This window comes from Sylvia atricapilla, chromosome 24 (assembly GCF_009819655.1).
Source record: "Sylvia atricapilla isolate bSylAtr1 chromosome 24, bSylAtr1.pri, whole genome shotgun sequence".
Taxonomy (NCBI): Eukaryota; Metazoa; Chordata; class Aves; order Passeriformes; family Sylviidae; genus Sylvia; species Sylvia atricapilla.
In genome coordinates this window covers 6,672,272-6,692,224 of record NC_089163.1, presented here as the reverse complement: position 1 = coordinate 6,692,224, position 19,953 = coordinate 6,672,272, and the positions used below count along the sequence as shown (strand labels likewise).

General features: G+C 45.5%; 1 protein-coding gene across 39 annotated transcripts in view; it reads left to right on the top strand.

The window, feature by feature from the left end:
* The window catches only part of EPB41 (erythrocyte membrane protein band 4.1), a 95,656-nt gene that overhangs the window by 36,064 nt on the left and 39,639 nt on the right, over positions 1–19,953 (top strand). For 37 of the 39 annotated variants that reach the window (XM_066335242.1, XM_066335243.1, XM_066335238.1 and 34 more), the window contains 5 exons: positions 8,097–8,553; positions 11,175–11,405; positions 13,745–13,849; positions 16,933–16,975; positions 19,725–19,800. In XM_066335242.1, coding sequence (XP_066191339.1) covers positions 8,104–8,553; positions 11,175–11,405; positions 13,745–13,849; positions 16,933–16,975; positions 19,725–19,800 — 905 coding nt within the window. In that variant the 5' untranslated portion in view covers positions 8,097–8,103. Of the gene's footprint in view, positions 1–8,096; positions 8,554–11,174; positions 11,406–13,744; positions 13,850–16,932; positions 16,976–19,724; positions 19,801–19,953 lie in introns of those variants that run through there. The other 2 variants (XM_066335226.1, XM_066335255.1) reach the window with 1 other exon arrangement.

Sequence of the window (19,953 nt, the reverse complement as noted above, 5' to 3'; positions counted from 1 at the left end):
GTGCAATGTTCAGGCTGATAATTACTGTAAAGGTAATTTTAGTTACCTTGCAGCCCTTGTTTCTCTGCTTGATGGTGGCAGTGAGCATGTGAGAGCAACCCAGGTAGTCAACTCAGTCTAGCAACTGGTACAACTTCTTAAAACTCATTAAAGCAGCACAGAAAACCACATTGCTGCGCCCCTGGGCACACCTAGGCACCGCTGGGTTAGGCACTGTGTCCTGGGAGTTTCCCTCACTGCAGGCTCTTGTGGGGGAGAATGATGTTTCCTCTGCAATTAAATATGTTTGGAGTGTTGCTGTCAGGAGAAAAGGTCTTGGAATCAACTTAGGGTAGTGTAGTGCTAACTTAGTGTCCTTGACAAGTTGAGGGAGTTCTGGGTATTCAGCCTTGAGAAGAGAAAGCTCCAGAGAGACATCAGAGCTCCATCCAGTGCCTAAACGGGCTTATAAAAAGGAGGGAGGGTGGCTTTTTTACGCAGGCAGATAGTGGGAACAAAGAGGAATTACCTCAAACTGACAGAAGGCACGATTAGGTGGGATAGTGAGGAGAAATTCTTCTCTGGAAGGGTGGGGAGGTCCTGACACAGGGTGTCCAGAGAAGCTGTGGCTACCATGTCCCTGGCAGTGTCCAAGGCCAGGTTGGACAGGGCTTGGAGCATTCTCAGATAGTGGAAGCTGTCCCGCTGTAACAGGAGGAGATAAGAGATAATGAGATAATAAGCTTTCAGGTCCCTTCCCACCCAAACCATTCTAGGATTCTGTGATATTTGATGGCAATTTTGAAGCAGTAAGCCCAGCTGAAAACCAGGGTTGAGGACACTTCATCCAGCTTTTTCAGCCAGCTTTCATGAGGGCTCAATAGAGAACAAGCCTAGTACTTGTTCTCCCAGCCCTACCTGTAAGTGATTCCCTCAGATAGTTCAAACATTGTGCATTTCATGTGTGCTAATAACGTCAGCATAACTGCATGATTATGGTTATTTTTAATGATTTTGGGGCGTTGTACCAGGGTGTGGCAGATGTATTTGAGGCAGTTGGGTGAATGCAAATTGCATTACAGCCGTGAAGTAACAAATGAAGCACTTAAATGCGATGTCCCTGGCACACAGGGGAGGAGTAGCCCATGTATGTGAGCTGGGGCAGTCAGTGATGGAGCCTGTTAAGAGGTTTTAGCATCAAACATTCTTCTGGCTCTTGGTGTAACTGCAGTTCTTCTTGGCAGGTGCTTTGTGTGTGTATGTATGTGTGTGCAGGAGTGTTATTTATCTAGCAGGCAGCTCTTTACCAAAGGAGCGTGCAGGGCCCTCTGGGCTTCTAATTATAGTTTTGGTTTGGGAGCCACCAAAAGGAGTGCAACAAAAGCGCAAAGTGCTTTACTCCCATTCTTGGGAAACTGTAAGGAGAGAATATGAGCCCTGTTATTTTAAACCTTGAGTGTAAACGAGGCACAGTGTAAGTAAACACATCTGTGTTCAGGCAAGGGGAAAAAACCTTATGAATAATTCATGGAAAAAATCCTCCTGTTCAGCTGATGGAGAGCTATTGCTTATTTCTGTTGAACTGTTGCTTTAACAAGTGGAATGCTGCTGCAGGGAGAGCCATGCTCACACGAGGTGGTAGCATTGTCATCTCTGCTGAGCTGTCATAGCCACCGCGGGTATTCCTTTGGTGCGGAGTCCGGAGCGGCTGTGATGGAGTGACCTGCTGGGACAGAGTCTGTCCTTGCCATTGCCTCCCTGTGACAAAGTGGCTCGCTCATGGTGCTGTTGTAAGCACTGTTCCTGCTGCTTTTCTTTGCACAGATTTCTGGTGCCTGCTGGGTACCCATGCTCCCCATTTCTGTGGAAGGGTGGTGGAGGGAGCAGCCTCAGGATGTTATCTGCACCACGCAGGGGCTGAGCTGCTTGTAGGGTGGGGATGGGCTTGGATGGATCCCTCCCTTCCTTCGTCAGGCAGATATAACTCTTTCAGCTAAGGAGGGTTTTGGAGTGGCTACTGCCTGCCAGGCTGAGCCCCTGTGTCCTCCAGGAGGGTTTGGAGGCTTGTTTCTGTAGAAGCAGCCCTGTCAGGCACTGTGTGTTTGAGACCAAACTCTGTTGTTTCTGCTCTGGCCTCTGTTTCTGCTCTGGCCTCTGCTCTGGCCTCTGCTGCAGAGTTTGGTTTGAGACCAAACTCTGTCCCCTTACCATGGGAAGGGAACCCCAAGAGTTACTGCTTGCTACTGAATAGGAAACAGCACTTGTATTAAACAGATGTTTTTCTTAGTCTTTGTTGACTACTGTGATGCAATGGGAGAAGGAATAGTCTGTGAGCAGCTTGATTTTGCTGGAAGTTTGGTGCATGTGCCTTCTCCATGCCTCTGTTCTGGGTCGCACTGCTCCAAGTTCAAATGAGTTTTCCAGGCAGGTCCCACACGAGCAGCTTTTCCAAACCGGTTGCTGTAGACAAAGCAGTGACAAATACATGTTTTCATTTAAATTTCAGCACTTCACCAATGAGCAAAGCCTGTGCATATCCATGTAAGGAATTCTGTAGCATGCAGGAGGATTTTTGAGGATATGGAGGAGGAGCTCTCAGCTCCCTTTGGCTGTAATGCATTTACTGCTCCATTTAGTCAGGTCATTTTATAAGCCCAGTCTTCAGTTTGACATAAATGATTTACTTTCAGCAGATGGTGAGCTACTGTTTTTGCCCTCATTTAAATAGGAAAGCTGTACGATAGCAAGAGATGGGAGAGGGGCATGGTGCTGCCGAATGCAGTAGATTACCAGGGCTGGGCTGGTGAGAATTAAATCCAGGCAGTTGTAATGTGCCATCTGTGTTGTGTTGGGTGGTTTATTTTTCCCCTGTTCAATGAGGGTCCTGAAGTCTCCTGTTACCCTCCAGGTCAGGCTGAGTGACAGCATCCTTTTTGTTCAGGATCCAAAGTACCAGCACAGAAAGATGAGGCATGTTGATTCTAAGAGGGGTTATAAAATGTCAGCTCTAATTATTCCTCTAATAAAATGCATTAAATAAATTCTGAAAGGTTCTGAGTCTTTAGAGTATTTTAAAGTTATTTGAATTTCTGTTGAGAGACCTATTTTATTGCATTTGAATTTCTTACTTTGTTTGAAAGCTGCAAGCAAACAACTCTCTGTTACGGTCATAGAATCTCAGACTGGTTTGAGTTGGCAGAGACCTTTAAAGTCTGTCACATTCCATCTCCCTGCCGTGGCCAGGGACACCTTCCACTAGACGAGGTTGCTTCAAGCTCTGTCCAATGTTTTCTTGTAGTAAAAATCACATGTAGGACACATAACACACACGTGGAGCAAGTTGTGCTGGTGGCAGCTGCAGTTTCCTCCTTTCCCACCCACAGGTTTCTTGCACGTGCACCAAGTCATGACAAAACTGAATTTTCAGGCTGTGCTCTCTGTTTCAGGCAGTGTTCTATGTAGTTTCCCTGGTGAATTATGTGCTTTTCACACACATTATGAAATAGGAAGAAATGCATTTTAAAAAAAACCAGCACAATGTTGCTGAAACTGTTTGATTTTGGGCTATTTTTAGCAGAAATTTCTTTCTTATCATTGTCTCCAGCTCTTGCTGGAGCAGCAGTATTCTGTGAAGCTGCACATTTTTGCGTAGGAAGGTCAAGACAGTTTGTCCTATCCTGGGCATCTCTGCGAGACAGTTTGTGTTTCTAAGAACTGAACCTCCCCCATGGACAGTCCCTTTTCTTCTCTCCTTGAAAGACAAAGCCAGTGGGAACTGAGTTATGACATAAGCCATAAATCATTTTTCCAGACTTGGAGACAGGGATAAGTTAGATTTTTCACAGAATCACAGACTGACTTGAGTTGGGAGGATCCTTAAACCCCATGTCATCTCACCCCTTGCCATGACATGGACACCTTCCACTATTCCATCAACCTGGCCTTGGACACTTCCAGGGATCAGAGACAGCCATGACTTCTCTGGGCAAGCTGTCCCAGGGCCTCGCCACCCTCAAGCAGGAATTTCTTTCTGATTCCTAATTAACCCTTCTTTCCTTCAGCATAGGTTCAATTTACCATCACTAAACTTCCTGGGTACCTAAGTAAGAGAGACTGAAGTAGGCTGACAGATAGGAGAGAGACAGACACGTGTAGACATATCTGTTTCATTGAGCCTCTGTACCTCATCATGGAAACAGTCCAAATGAACAGCGCTGTCATTTCCAAGGAACTCAGGTGCCATCACTTAATGAGAACCTTCCAGAGCACAGGCACTATAAGAAAGGGATTTAGCTTTCTCCTGAGGATTCAATACTTTCTCAATACTGAGCTACTGTGGAGTGTTGAGCTACTCTAAAATGTTTCAGATAAATCTCTGTATGTCTGTACAGGCTGGAAAACGAGGATGGTTTGGCTTAGATTGGGGTTGTCTTCTGATGTCTGTAAGAGCGGAACCCATGGAGCCTTGTGGGGATGAAACTGAGTTTAGCCATCATCTGCTCACCAGGTAATTAGAGCAGGGTGGATGGTGCTTAGAGCAACCTGGTCTAATGGAATTCGTTCCTGCCAATGCCAAGGGATTGGAATGAGATGAGTTTAAGGTCCCTTCAGCCGAAAAAATTCCCTGGTTTTGTGATTGAACCATGTATGTTGGGAGCAGGGTGAGCAATGCGCACTTGCACTCCTTTGTTTTGTTTCATGGATTTTGAGGCAGGAAAGAGGGATGAGTATGTATGAATTATACCAGGACCACAGAGATACTGTGTTTTCTACAGCTTTGCCCTTGGCCAGAAAGAAGGATAAGCACTGAGGTTGAGGGGCTCAAGTATGGGGGGCTGTAGGGTCTTTGCAGGTAGAGCAGGTCCAGGAGGTGCCCCTGCACTGGCTCGCTTTGACATTTGGTGTTCAGAGTTGTGATGCCTTTTGAGAGAAGATTTGTGGAGCTCCCACTTCATCGCTGAAGCACCGACATTCCTGAGCAGGCCCAGGTTCTCCCCCGGGGACTGCTCTGATTCAGATGAGGCAGGGTGTTGCCAGTGGGTGGTCACCCCATGGTGCAGGTGTCCTCAGCAGGGCAAAGCCTGTTTTCTGCTGTGGAAATAATGAACGCCTTTCTCTTCAGGTTGCTTCCTGTTGGCATAGCCTTCTTATCTGGAGGATGTTCTCCAGCTTAAAAATGCTTAAATATAAATACATATTTGTACTCTTTTCTAATGAGATTGTTACTCCAAAATCTCTCTCTGAGGTCATATCTGAGTTTTGTTGTAGTTTGCTTATTTCCATGGTGTTGACACCTTCTCCACTCCAGGCTTGTGAAGAGCTTGCCTTTTATAGGCTGTCTGACCTCGAATCTTCAGCCTCTACCAAAGAAAGCCCCACCCCCCACCCCACAATGAAGCATTTACAATGTGGCAGTTCAGAGCAGAAGGTTAACAGCACTGCTTGAGTGCTCATACAATAGCAGAGCATCTTCCTCCAGCATTCAGGGAGCTCCCAAGGCACCTGCTGGCTTAGCAGAATCGCCTTATGGAATAACAAGGGAAGAAAATTTAATTTAAATAAAAATCTGCTTGTGGTTTGGCTGTGGGCAGTGCTTTCTCCAAGGGATGAGTTGAAGAGCAGTGGAGCAGAAACCTCACTCTTCGTGTCTGCTCTGCTGTGGGCTGGGTTGGAAACAAAACACCACTTGGCACCCATCTCCTTGCAGGAAAGGTCTTTTTCTTCCTTGCATAATCATAGACTGGCTTGGGTTGGAAGGTTTAAAGACCATTCCACCCCCTTACCATGGACAATCTCTCAGTTATGTTACTTACGAATCTCTTTGCTTTTGATAGTGAATGTAGGGGAAATTATTTCTGAGCATAAAACTTCCAAGGGAGAGAGCCAGCCAGGAGCCCACACCTTGGAGCAGTGCACTTGGGTCTCACAGCAAGATGTTTGCTGTACCCAGGGAGTTATTGGTGCTGGCAGCTATGAAATGTTTATTGGGAAAAGAAGGGCTCCTATGTGCCCATCTCTGCATCGCCAGGGCAGCTGAGGGGATCTGTCTGAGCTGCAGCGTGGCTCTTGGGGGATGGAGGAAAAACAAGATGTTTGCTCATCGCCAGCCAGACCCACCTTCCGGCACCGGGAAAGGTAAGTACATCCAGAGGAAATGCTCCTTTTGTGGACTGTCCCTGGGGCTTCTGCAGCCGATAAGAGCTGCTCCTCAGCTGTGTCCTCCCCACCAACGTCATCTCCAAAGCTTTGGTTCTGCCTTTTTGGTTTGAAGGGCAACCCGTCCAAGGTTGTACGTTTTGATAACGATTCCTACAAATGTATTTATTCAAAACAAACACAGTGGGAAGCAGCTACAAAACAGGCTGCTCCAACAGCTGGTGCCAGAGGGAGCTGGCTGCTGGTGTGTGATTGTGGTGAGACAGGCTTGCAGAGCATCCCTTTCATTCTGTGTGTGCTGGAGTGTTGGGAGCTTTGCCCTGGACATTGGCATAGTGGGTTGGGGTGATGGGTGTTTGGCTGCACAGAGTCCTTGGCCTCTTCACTACCTTGTGGCATCTCCAGGAGTTCTTGGAGAGCTGACGAGCAGAAATAAGATGTGTGATGTCTGGGGTTCTCTGCCGTAGGAGCCATGGGTTGCTAATGGGGCCAGTGGCATCTGTGGCAAGAGGTTGCAGGAGGAAGGGGAGCAGAAGTAAGAGCTGCAAGGACGAGTCACACATATGCCTCTGTCTGCAGACTGATCTCAGATGCATCTGGGCACATTTGGGTTCGGGCACACTCTTTGCCTTGTAGCATCTCTGGTCCATCAGGTGCTGATATGATGCAGGTTGTCTGCCTGGGTGCCTGTAGAAACAACACTGAAGAGTCAGTGCAGGTTGAAGTGCTGTTTCAGTGGCCTCTGCCACTCCACTGGGCTAGGAAATACCCAAAGCATCTCACAGAGGGGAGATGGTGAATGGAGAGCAATTCAGTCTTCTGCTTCTGCAGGAGACCATGCTAAAACGAGCTCTGCAGCTTGTCCCCAAGGCTGGCTGGTGGGACTTAGTCTAAGTGAAAAAACCCAACAAAACCCCCAAACCAAACCCTGTAACCTCAGGAAATTTGTGTTGCTGCAGAAACAAATTCAGGGAAGGTCTGTGATGCTGCGTTGATTTAACCATGACATTAGAAATAATGTGAAATTTTGGCCTTAAATGCAAGTGGAAAGTCCTTTGAAGAGCTGGGAGGGCTTTTCTCCTTCAAGCACTCTGGTTCTTATAGCAATCAGGATGAATTAAAGTTGATGAATGCAATAATACGTAGGAGGATGGCATCTTGAAATGTGCCTTAATTTTTAACTGTGTATTTTGAGCAAATGTTTATGCACTGAGGCTTGGGCTGGGAGATTGAGGCATATTGGGTTATATTCTATTTGCTCAGTGTAAGCAGTGGCAATTTATTGCTGCAGATACATGTGATGTATACAAAGATTAGTTCTATCTTCTCTAAAGCATGATTATTTTGGGTCCTCTTTATACCTTTAAATAGATATTCTTCTCATGTGATTTCCATCTTTTTGTGTCAACAGCCTAGGCTAAAGTTGAAATAAACATTGCATCAGCTTGATAGCACAATCTCTGAGGAAGTCTGCCCTCCATTTTACATGTTGTTTGGAAACCTTTTCATTTGACATTTTTCCAGTGTGCAGTGCAAATATCCCATGAATCCCAAAGCCTGCTGGGCTCCCCTGGATTCATCTGGTGCAGAACAGTGTAATTGCTCGACACTGAATACATCCTGTCCCCAGCGGTGTGGTTTGGTGTGTTTTAGATCATAGAATCCCAGAACAGTTTTGGGTGGAAGGGACCTTAAAGACTATCTTCAAAGCAAACTGTAGCAAAAGGAATGACTTTGCTTTTGCTGACTTTGTAGGCTGGAGTCAGTCAGGGTTTCATCCCTTTACAGCCCATTAACTTCGGAGTTGAACTCTGTGATCCCTGTGGGTCCTTCCACTCTGGTTCTGTGACAGGGCGGTGTGACTTGTGAACATGGTGTGTCTCTGCTTGTGGTTGGTTTGAATAGCTGTCAGACAGGTATTGGAAACCTTCTGATTGAGCCCTTTTACTCCTCTCATATAGCGTCATCATGACAACAGAAAAGAGCCCAGCAGCTGACGCTGACAACTCAGAGCAGCAGCAAGCCAAGGAGGAGGAAGGAGCTGCTGAAACACAGAAGCAAGAGGCTTCCCTGGAGGAAGGGGCTCAACCAACACCGGAGAGACAGCCCCAGAGGCAGAAGGCCTCCAACGGAGACACCCCCACGCACGAAGAGCAGAGCAAGAAAGAACATCGCACCTCTGAGGGCCGGGGTCTCTCCCGCCTCTTCTCCTCCTTCCTCAGGAGGCCCAAGTCTCAGGTATCCGAAGAGGACAAAGACACAGATGGTCCTAAAGAGGCAGGAAGTGACCAGGACGCAGGATTAGGAGCTAGCCCTGATGAAGACATCCTGGTGAAAGCCCCGATTGCAGCTCCTGAGCCTGAGCTCAAAACCGACCCATCGCTGGATCTCCATTCCTTGAGCAGTGCAGAAACACAGGTAAAATACCCCATTTATGCTCTTTGCTGCTTTAAATTGTGTCTTTGTAGCCAGAGCTATAACACCTTCATATCCCACGCTGGTGAGCTTGACCAGAAAAGGCCATGCGATGCCAAAAAGGCTCTTGTCCGTTCCCTGTGTTTCATTTTGTACTTCCCACTATTGCATCTCTGCATCAGACCTGCAAAATACCTGTTCCGGAAATTAAGGTCACATTCTGTAGCATAATTGAAAATGCCCCATGCGGAATCATTGTTCTGCTGAGGCTTGAGATGTCCCATTGTAACACAGAAGGTTCACATTCACTGGGTTCAAAACCAGGGTTGATCATCAAGATGTCCTTGGTGTGAACAGGATCAAGGCAGGCCAGTGGCCCAAGGTGGAGATTACAAGAGTGCATAGATTTGGGGATGGATTTCTTCAACTTCAAGGAGGGCAAGCACGACATTTTAGGACTTGGTCATCTGCTGGGTCTGGGCTAGTGCTGAGCCTGCCAAGTATAAATATTTTCTGCTTGTGCATCATGTAGACAGGGACTTCAGCACAGCACATGGGCTGAGCCCAGCTCCTGGGATGTATCTGATGTTTACTCATTCCAGCCAGGGTAATTTTTCATGCAAAATTTAAAGTTTAAAAATTTTAAGTAGAAATTGAGGCAGAGCCACCCTAGGGAACATTCACTGAGCTGTGGCTGGTTATTGATTTGGAAGTGCTGTGTGCCCTGTCTTCCTTCTTGGTTAGTTACAGCTCTACTGTTACTTGAGCCTGGAGTGGAAAAAGGTTAATATTCCTTCTCCTCAGCTGGGAATTTCTTACATCCCAACCAACCTGTGTGTATTGCTGGAGCCAGACAGGGTGAAATCCGGATTTCTTATCCACTGCCTTAAGTTCAGAGTGGCTCCAGATACCCACAAATGCTCAGAGCAATGCTTTACAAATTCAAGCATTGCCTGTAGGCAATAATTGTAAACTCAACTCCTTAAAATTACAGAGTTGTAGAGAGGGTAGTAGACAGCTTTTCCTGTCTTTTCCCAAATTTCTGAGCCTGTGAGGACCATGGGATGATCTCTGCTCATGTTTTATACCTCTTGAGGGTTGGGATTAGCAGGATGGGGAAGAGGTGGAGATCTTCAGGCACCTTCAGCCCAGAAATTGTATTCTCAAGATGAACTTGTTCTTGGAAGTGTTTAAGGCCAGGTTGGTTGGGTCTTGGAGCAACATGGTCTAGTGGAAGGTGCAATGGGCTTTAAGGTCCCTTCCAACCCAAACCATTCCGGTTTTTTATTGCATGATTTCTTTCTCTGTTTATCTCTGATTTTCTGGTCCTGAGCCCGTGAGAATTTGCATCCCAGCCTTTCTTCATGGGCTGTTCATTTTAGATGACACATTTGTGCCTTTTTTTTTTAGTTCTTATTTTAGATCACTGTCAGTGGCTTTCTGAACTGTGACACTCGGCAGATATTTCTGCTGTGAAAGCATTTGCGAGGTGCTGCAATTTGATTAATGCTGACCGACGGGCATTAGGAGCTTTGACTGATTCCCTGCTCCCGGTTGTCCTAGTTCTGCTGGAACAGAAGTGAGCAGCTTAGGGACATTATTTATTTTTTAAATACCTCTGCATACTTGTGCCTGGGTGTGATTTCATGAGATACGATGGGGTGAACAGACAAGGTTTTGCTCTTCCTCTGCTGCAGCTCTGTGCTCCTGCTGCATCCAGTCCAGCATTGTCGCAGCCTGCCGTGAACTCGTTTAACCTGCTGAAGTGGCAGAGGGGAAAAAAAAAAAGCCATCTTCCTTCCTCCTCCTGTCCCCAAACTGCATTTCTTTCTGCTACTGGAGTGGATTAAACTGGCTCGCAAAGTGCTTCCATAGGCAGAGGGCCTGTGGTGTGGAGACTGCCTTCCCTTTTTGGTGGCAGAGAGCTTCTCGGTCAGCTCCAATTGCTGTGAAATGTCAGCCCGGACTCTCCTTTAGTGGCACTGCTATCATAAAATCCCACAGTGGTTTGGGTTGGAAGGGACCTTAAAGCCCATTTTATCCCACCCTCTGCTATGGGCAGGGACAGTTTCCACTCTTCCAAGCCCTGTCCAACCTGTCCATGGATGCTTCCAGACATCCAGAGGCAGCCACAGCTTCTTTGGGCATCCTGTGCCAGGGCCTCCCCACCCTCACAGGAGGAATTTCATCCCAGTATCCCATCTAGCCTCTGTCAATTTAAAATATTTTCCCCTTTTCATGCCAAGAGCCAGTGCACTGAAACAACAGCTATACCAGAGTGGCAGTGGGAGCACTGGGGGTCCTGCCTGGGAGGGAAAAAACCTTCCCAGTCCAGAAGGTACTGTCACTAACGCCATGAATGCATGGTGTAATCTACTCTTGATTTCTCTAATCAACCCTTATTTCTTTTTTATTACATCCTTTACAAAATGAAAACTTGAAAAGTACTTGGAAGAGTTTTAAAAATTATTACCATTCCCTTGGTCATCCCAGCTGTTGCTCCAGGTCCTGGAGGTTACAGGTTAAAGTGGGATAATGAATTCTGAGTGAGATCCCAGCCCTGCAGTGCTTGTTCCATACTTTGTTTGTTTGTTTGTTTGACACCCCTAAATTGGGGGTTTCAGCCTGCTCAGGAGGAGAGGAGGGACAACCAGGAGCCAGAGGAAAGAGACCTCGAGGACAGGGAAGAAGGAGGAGCGAAGGAAGAGGGTGCCAAGCCAGAACCGAAACGAGAGTCTCTGGAAACTAAAGCAGACAAGGATTTGAAAGCTGCCCAAAAAGCAGTGAGAAGACACAAAAACATGTACTGCAAAGTCGTCTTGCTGGATGACACCATTTTTGAGTGTTCTGTGGATGTAAGTACTTTGGAGGTTTGGTTCTGCTTCTTGTCTCTTCCCTCTCCCTTCTGCTTCTCTTGAAAAATCACCACAAACACGATTTAATAGGGGCCTAATGTGCTGCCAGGGAATTACATGACAGGTTGTACTGCAGAACAAGCCTGCTGTAAGCTATAACAACTTATTTAGTGTGTTGTAAAAACCTCTGGGTACTAGGAATCTTTTTTTTTTTTTTTTTTTTTTTTAATTGTTCTGCAATTCCAGGGTGCCTTACTTTATAAAGGTAGATGGAGGTTTTAAAAAAACCAACCTAAACTTCATACAGCTTGCTGTTCATGATCTCTCCCATTTGTATTCCAGGCTAGAGTTTGGGTTTTTGGGGTACGTTGCAGTTGTCTAAATAACTTTTGCCTCCTTGGCTTTGAATAAAATAGATTGTATAAAATTGACTTGTGCTTTTCTAGTCCCCCAAAGTAGCTTTACCTGTCAGGCTGCTGTTTAACTTAGCTCCTGGTGCTTGGATGTAAAGAAAAACACCCTGTGTTTAGCATGCAGTTGAATATATTTCCAGTAAACAATTTTAAATTATGTTGACTTAGAGCACTGCAACCCCCTTCATCTGACGGCTTTTTTTCTCTCCTTTATTTTGTGCATTCTCTCACAGGGCTGTGGTGCTGTCAGGGCAATAAAAAGCAAGCAGAAATCCCTATTTTAGTATCGAAGTACTTGTCCAGAATGTTAATAATCTGGTACTTACCATTGAAGCATACGTCCACCAGCTTGTTTTCCTTCAGTCCTGCTGGTAAATGAGACAGGACAGGGCATCTGAGCATAGGGCTCCTTGTGGAAGCAATCACCTTGGGTGATCCTGGGCAAGTAGGTCAGTGCTGAGTGTTTGTGTAACAGTGGCGCTGCTGGTACTGCCTGGAATCAGAGCATCACTGCCCCCATCACCTTCCCCTTGGCCAGGGAGACTGTGCAGCCCCAAGGAACTCTTTCCTAAATCCCAGTGACAGCTTGCAGTGGCTTTGTGCCTTGGTTTGCTGCAGCGATTTCTTTGGACACGGTCATGGACGCTGTTGGAGGGAGAGCCATGAGAGGTCCATTGAGAAATGTCTCTCTCTAGGTCCAGAGTGTCATGGTGGGCACTGCAGAGGATTAGGGGTGCCATTGTGTCAGGGAGATCGTCTTAACTTGAGGAGCGCCCTTGGCTTTAGTGCCAGTGTAATTCTGCTCTGGCATTTTGAGAGTTTATTAAGATTTAATTGGGAAGGAATTGCAATGGTGTAGGCAAAGAGCAGCACAAATTTCTTTATCCAAGAAGAATTAGTGTTTTTGGGCATCCTTTCCGACTGACAGCCCTGGAAGCTTTTTCATTCCTATATCAGTGCCAATTCCTTGAGAAATAACCAGGCTAACACATATGTTATGTTACCTATAGAGTCACAGTGTGTGCACAAAGGACCTGACAGCTGAAAGGCTGGAATGAAGCCAAGGAGTAAAACAAGGCAGGGGTCTTGGAGCAGTTGCCATGCAGAGATGATGGACAGGAGAGCTGGGGTCTTAGTGAAGCTGATTTTGCACCACTTGGACTGCACTTTCTTCTAGCAAAGCATCCTATGGAATGAACTGCTTCTGGTTGCCATAGTTTTGTGCCTCAGGGATGTTTTCCTTCATGCTTTTGGATTAAAAGGGTGTCTGTTCCTTGGGCCAGTTCACTTCTGCAGGATATGGGGGAAAGAAAAAAAAGAAATAGGAATGCTCAAAGTTTATTTCCGGAGGCAGGAACCTGTGTGCTGAGCATCTTTGGGCACATGAAGCAGATGGGAGAAGCTGGTTTTCATCAGCAAAGCAGCGTGATGGAAAGATCATGGAATTCATGGGCTTTGGTTGTGTGCTGCTGTCTTTTTTGTGAACCTGAGGAAAGTCAGGTTGCCCCTGAACTGTATAGGTTGAGGCAGCAGTTTCATCTCTTGATCCGCACCTGATCGTCTAGTAGCCTGAACCTGGGAGATACCAACACTGTAAATGTACCTTCGGAGGGAAAACCTGTACAGATTCTTGGTGTCTGTTGAGCTGTGTTGGGAAGTCCAGCTTTCGGGGATTTTCAGACGTGGAGCTGGTGGGAAGAGAGAGACCCACTGTGGTTCTTGTTGCCTCTCCGTGGAATTTTTATGTCTGTTGCCCCTTCCTGTAAGGAGTTCTTGCTCTGAAACAGCCAGGAGGTACGATCTGGAGCTACTCAGGACCCTTTCTCATAGTGCACATTGTGGTTTGATCCTATTCCTCTCCTCTCCTGTGAACAAAGACAGGCAAAACCCAACCCTGTCCTACAGAATTTCTTTGTCTATTTGCAGAAACATGCCAAGGGACAGGATCTACTTAAAAAAGTCTGTGACCACCTCAATCTGCTGGAAGAAGACTACTTTGGTTTGGCTATATGGGACACACCAACCTGCAGGGTAAGCAGCTGCTGGCCCTGAGGGGATTCAGCTCTTCCTGCATGATCTCCCCAGGGCAGGAAGTGGATTAGAAGCTCCTCTTCAAACTGATTTTGGTGTCCTCCCTAAATATGGATTGCAGGTCTTAGTGAACTGGGGTCTTCACCTGGTGAAAAGTCATTATATTAGTTTACTGCAAAATTATGTCATTAAATGATAAAGGAGTCAGGCTGCCCTGGCACTGGTGTCAGCATTGGTAAGGTTTGGCTGGAGCCATCCAGAGCATTTGGAGTTGAGCGTTTGCCCTGCAGAAGAACAGATATGACTCTATACCAAAGCTCCTACTCATGGTTTCAATTTAAGATCTTTGTTTGATTTGTCTCAAGCAGTGTCTTACCTTTTAAAACCCTTGGTTACCTTTTAACTCAACAATTACTCAAGGTCTATTTCATAAAGCCAAAAGGGAGATAATTGAAATAAGGGCCCAATTCTGTGTTCTTTAGATCAGATATGCTGGTCTGTATTCTGACTTCTCCTCTGCTTCACCTGCAGCAATCCTCTGTGGCCGAGTTACTAACAGATGTCTGCCATGAAATACTTGATATTGTTTTATACACAGGCAGAACAACACACATAAATAACCCTATTGGAGGCAGGCAGAACTCCTACTTTGTTTTACTGTCTCTGGTGTCTGCCAGTTTTCTTGGATGTGAAATGTGTTTCCATGTATATAAACTGGATATTTTTTATATCAGAGGATTTTTTTTTTAAATCAGAGTTTTTCTCCTTGCAGAGAGAGGGGTAGGTGTACTTTCAGATCCAATTCAGAGCAAAAAGAGTAGCTGAAGCAGCTCAGCTGCTTCTGCATATGCTGTGGGTAGCTCATGGCTGCATTTAGATGTTAGGAAAAATTCCTTCCTGGAAAAGGTTGTGAGATGCTTGGCACAGGCTGCCCAAGGAAGTGGTGGAATCACAGTCCCTGGTAGTGATCAAAAAGCATATAGATGTGGCACTCGGAGACACTGCATAGTGCTACCTTTTGGCAGTGCTGGAGTAATGATTGGACTTGACGATCATAGAGGGCTTTTCCTAAATGATTCTGTGGTCTCTTAGACCCTTGGACTTGCTCTTCTCATATCCAGGCTCCTGGCATTGATTAGTCTGGAAGTAGAAGCAAGCCAACAAGGGCTGAGAGGTGATGCAGCTTTTTACCTGTAGGGACTGAGAACAGATTGTTTTGTCAGATCTGTGCCCCACAGCTGGAAGCTGGGGCAGAGAGGCCACTGTTCATTGCTCGTTCAGCTCCAGTGTGGAGCAAGCTGGTGTTTGGTTTGCTATGATGGGTGAAAACAGCTTTTTTAATCTTTCTTGTTATGTTTCATTGAACTTTGAAGCCTGAAGCTTCATCTCTCTTGTGCTGTAACTTCAAACAAGACCTCCCCAGAGTTACTGATTCATAGGTAAAATGGTGTTAATAGGATCCAAGGATGAGCTGCTGCACCTCACCTGCAGCTGTGTGGAGCAGGTGAAGAGACACGTGTGTATTCCTGAATAGGGAGGGGTTGTATGTGACATTTTCCACCTTGATGTTTAGGGAATAAACTTTCTGAGGACCAGTAATCACCCACGTGGGCGTAGCAGAGGGTGGCAGTGGGATTAGGAGGTTTTGACAGTGGCTGGAGCAGCTGGGTACCAGGGAACAGCAAGGAGCTCATTGCCCTGAAAGGGAAGATTGTTTTCCACTGATTCATGACCCAGTGGGATAAAAGTGTTGTTAATTGCTGTTCCCATCATTGTCTGCTGGATCAGGCAGGGTGGGATGCATGACTGCACCCTGGGCTCACCCCAGCTAGTTGTGGCACTAGCTCAGCCATGGAGATGCTCTGCTCCAGGCTGTGGTCCTAAAAAGACAGCAAATCTTCCTTTTAAATGGATTTTGTATCCCCACTTCTATATGTTAGATGAGCAGGAATATAAAAAGAGGAGATTAAATTTAAGTATTGCTGTCTCCCTGCCATGAAGTTACGTGTCCTTCTGGTAAGGAGAGATTAGTTTAAGGGATTCAATGAGTTAATTCCTTCACCTCAGGAGACCTGGATGTCCAAATCCTGTTCAGAGCTGGTGAAAATGAAGAGGTGATTAAATGTAACTTCTCCAGGAGGGTTGCTAGCCCAGTGCCAGTGCCTGCAGCAGGACAGGCCCTGACCCCTGCTAAGGGAAAGGCTCAGACCATGGAAAAAGCAGGAATTGTGTTTTGAGGCTTAAATTGCACCACCATCCCACAAAACCCCAAATTATAGAGGAGGGGAAAAAAGATATATTTTTAAATTTTGGCACAGATAATTACTAGAAACTTGAGTCATAGTTAAAAGAAATGAAGTTTATGTTGCACTTCTGTAAAAAATTCCAGCCTTACTCAGGAATTAGGCATTTTTCCTTGTATTTCAGCAATTAGTTTGTTGAAAACTATGATGTGAATACGGTAAGTAAGGAGACAGGGTGCTTAAAATCAGTATATCCATCCTATTTACCTATTTTTAGAGGTTCTGGAGTATAAAAAAGGTGTTGTACAAGTGCCTCTGGTAGCTGGATGTGGTTGTGGCCATACCAGCTGCTCTGTTCTTGCAGCTCTAATAATCTGCTTTCATTTTTCCCACTCGTTACTCCTGCCTCCCTTGTGAGTCCCTGGTAGGTGAATGGCTGGAAATACACCCACTGAGACCACAGCCTGGAGTAAAAGTAATGAAAAATGCACCATCTCTTCAGTTTCCATGGCTGCCTTTGTGTCAAATATTGTCTTTTTTTTTTTTTTTTTTTTTTTTTTTTTTTTTTTTTTTTTTTTTTTTTTTTTTTTGTTGGTGGTGTTTTTGTTTTTTTGGGGTTTTTTTGGGTGTTTGTTTTGTTTTGTTTTGTTTGTTTTTGGGGTTTGGTTGGTTGGTTGGTTGGTTGGTTTTGGGGTTTTTTTGTGGGTTTTTTGTGTGTTTGGTTTTTTGTTTTTTGGGGTTTTTTTGGGTTTTTTTTTCTCTGTGTTTTTAGCAATTTTCGGCTTTCTGTGGTGATTCTGGAATGTCTGGTAAACTGTGAATGTTTTTATCCTCTTACAGACGTGGCTGGATCCTGCCAAAGAAATAAAAAAGCAGGTTCATGGTAAGTAGATTGAATTTATCAAGGGGGAGGTGGACGATGTGATTTTTCCCACTTTGGCTTTAGTGAGCCATCCAGGAGGCCCAGGGGTGGGGAGAGGTCAAATGAGGGTATCTGGCAGGGGTCAGCCAGCACAAGTTCAAGCAGTCTGTGCACCCTTTCTGTCCTTCTTAAGGACTTAGGGGTGCTCTAGATTTAGGAAAAAATGTAATTTCCTTGGTAAAACAGCTTGGGGTGTGTTTGCCTGAAGCAAAGCCACACTGTCAGTGCAGTGCTGAAATGGAGATGTGCTCTTTGCCTACAGGATTAGACAATGGGTGTCGGTTGGAACCACTGAAATCCCAAAGGAGGTTGGGAGACCCCTAGTAGGATTTTATGGTGGAACAAAGTTTTATGAGCTCTGAGTCTATTTGGGGTCCAAATAGGGGCACTGGAATGATAAATGGCTTGAGAAATATCAGCTGTCTTGGTTTGGGACCCACGTTGTGCACCAAAATCTGTCTTGGTTTGGGAAGACAGGTATCTGCCAGGGAAAGCTCGAGTTTCCCTTGGAATGGAGAATATAAATCACACCTCCCCCCCCTTTTTTTTTTCCAATTATAAATTTGCAGTTAGAGGCTTTCAGGCAAATATCTGGGAATAGAAATAGCAGTTCTTTACTAGTATGTATAACAAAGCAAACAGAAACAACAACTACAACATTAATAACAAAAACAGTACCTTGAGGGCTTTGCTTCACAAAAACCCAGGGAGTTTAGTCTCGTGCCCCTGCAGGATCCTCAGGGCACCAAGCTGGAGCAGTGGGAAGTCCCGAGGGTGTGCCCGCAGGGTGGAGCAGGGAGGGGCCGAGGTGTGCAAGGTCACCCAATAGAGCAGGGACAGAAGCCACGACGGCAGAGCAGGGCCGGCCCAGCCCCAGCCCGGCAGGCGGGGAAGCTTAGGAATTCCAGGGCAGGGGAGCAGATGATGTTAGATTTCCCAGGGCCGAACTTTCTGGTGCCAGGGAGCTCCTCTCGCAGCAAGCAGCAACCCAGCGGTTCTCTCTCCCCAAATGCCGATAAAACAGGGAGCCAAGCTGCCTCAAGCTCTGTCCTTTACCTGTCCCCAAAACTCCCGTTTTCTCCCCCTCCGAGCTTTGGCCACCTCTTTGTTTTGGTTAAGTACTCTTAAGTATCCAACACTTAGTCTCCTTGGTAACTTATGGGGGAAAAAAAAATCTTTACAGTAAAAAAGGAACAAGCCTAACCCCCAACATCAGCTCAAATACCAAATGCTCTCTCAAGTTGTGTTTTAAGGTCTGCTGGCACTGAATTAGAAAAAGATAAAAGCAGTGTCAAAATGAAATATGTTTTAGAGTCTTTTGTTTTCTCTTGGGAGAAAATCCAACTGCTTTGGAAGTTTTGGGAAGGAAAATACTGGGTTTTGGATGCTTTTGGTGGGAGGCCTGGGACAAAGTGTGTCATTAAATTGAGATTAGGGGGGAGATGCAAGGCTGTGGCCTAGGGAAAGCTCCTGGGTTTACCAGCATCTCTTGGAATCAGTAACAGGGTGTTTTTGAAAGGCAGGAGCAGCTCCATCCATAAAATTCATCTAGTAAGTGTAAAGAACAGCAGTCTGCTGTAAAATCTGGTCCCCTGGGGATGGGTTAAATGGCAAATTATTTGATTTTACTTGAAGTGAAGGTATTTTGCGTGTACATACGAACATGTGGATATCAGTGTGTGCTGGTTTAGGTGACCTCTGCTACCTTCATAGTCACCTTGGAATCACTTGTTTTGTACTCTGTGTGATGAAAACAACATGTCTCATGTTTAATCCCAGTTACTGCATTGCATAAGAAGTAAATCCAGGAATGCTCCATTCCCCCTGTTCCGTGTGTGAGATTGGGATAAATGTCTGAGCAAGTTAAGCGCAGGGGTAGATTTTCTCTTTCCAAAATAAATCTTACTTTGAACTAGTGTTAAAGGGCACAGCATGGGGAGATGTAACTGAAAGTCATGCAGTCAGGACTATTTTCTCCTGGGAAATGGGTTTATTTTCAAGGAAAAGAGAGAGTTACCTCTTCAGCTGTGTCATCTGTGCTATTATACCACATATAATGCCAATTCTATGTGTGATTATGTGGCTTCTGGCTCAGTTAATGTCTGTAACGGTTTTATGCAAGGTTTGCAACAAGCTGTAATAAACCAATTAGGTCTGGACTTGAAAAGCTGTTCCTATCCCAGTGCTTTCTGTCTTCATCCAGATGTTGATGCTTGTGTTGGGCTAAATTTAAGCTGTGTCTGACCACCTGATCCCAGTGCATTAGGCTGAGGAGTGACTTAGCACAGCCCTCTTTGAACTTTGAAATTTGGGTTAGACAGTAAGCCAATCCTAATTCATTAATTTATAGCCTATGCCTGACCTGTCTTCATGAATCCCATTTCAGTCAATGAAAAAACATGTCAGTCACTGAGCTTCTTAACAATGAATTGAATTTTTGCCACAAGTTGTGGTTTATCCAGGTGATTTTCTCTGCCTTACTTTCTTTCTCCTGCTTTTCTTACCTGCTGTAAATGAAATCGCTTCTTACACTTACACAGGTGTTAAGCTGCAGCCGGCTATGGGAGTGAGCAGTATCAAATCAGTGTTGCATCTGCTAAATTCTGAACATCAGATCGGATATTCTCAGTTATTTTTTTTTATATCAAGTGACCATCACAAAGCTGTCCTAGTGTGTTTCTTTTTCTAAAGCTCTCCCTTGTCATTGCAGGAGGCCCCTGGGATTTTACCTTTAATGTTAAGTTTTATCCGCCAGATCCTGCCCAGCTAACAGAGGACATCACCAGGTGAGTTATGTGGGAATCCTATGGCCATGTTCTCCTGAATATGGAATAGAAATGTTTCATATTTGGATGTTTTTCCCTCCTTCAAAGAGGAGATCAGATGTCTTCAACATTTGGAGAGGGTTTGGTTTGGTTTGTTTTTAGTGGATGTGAGGA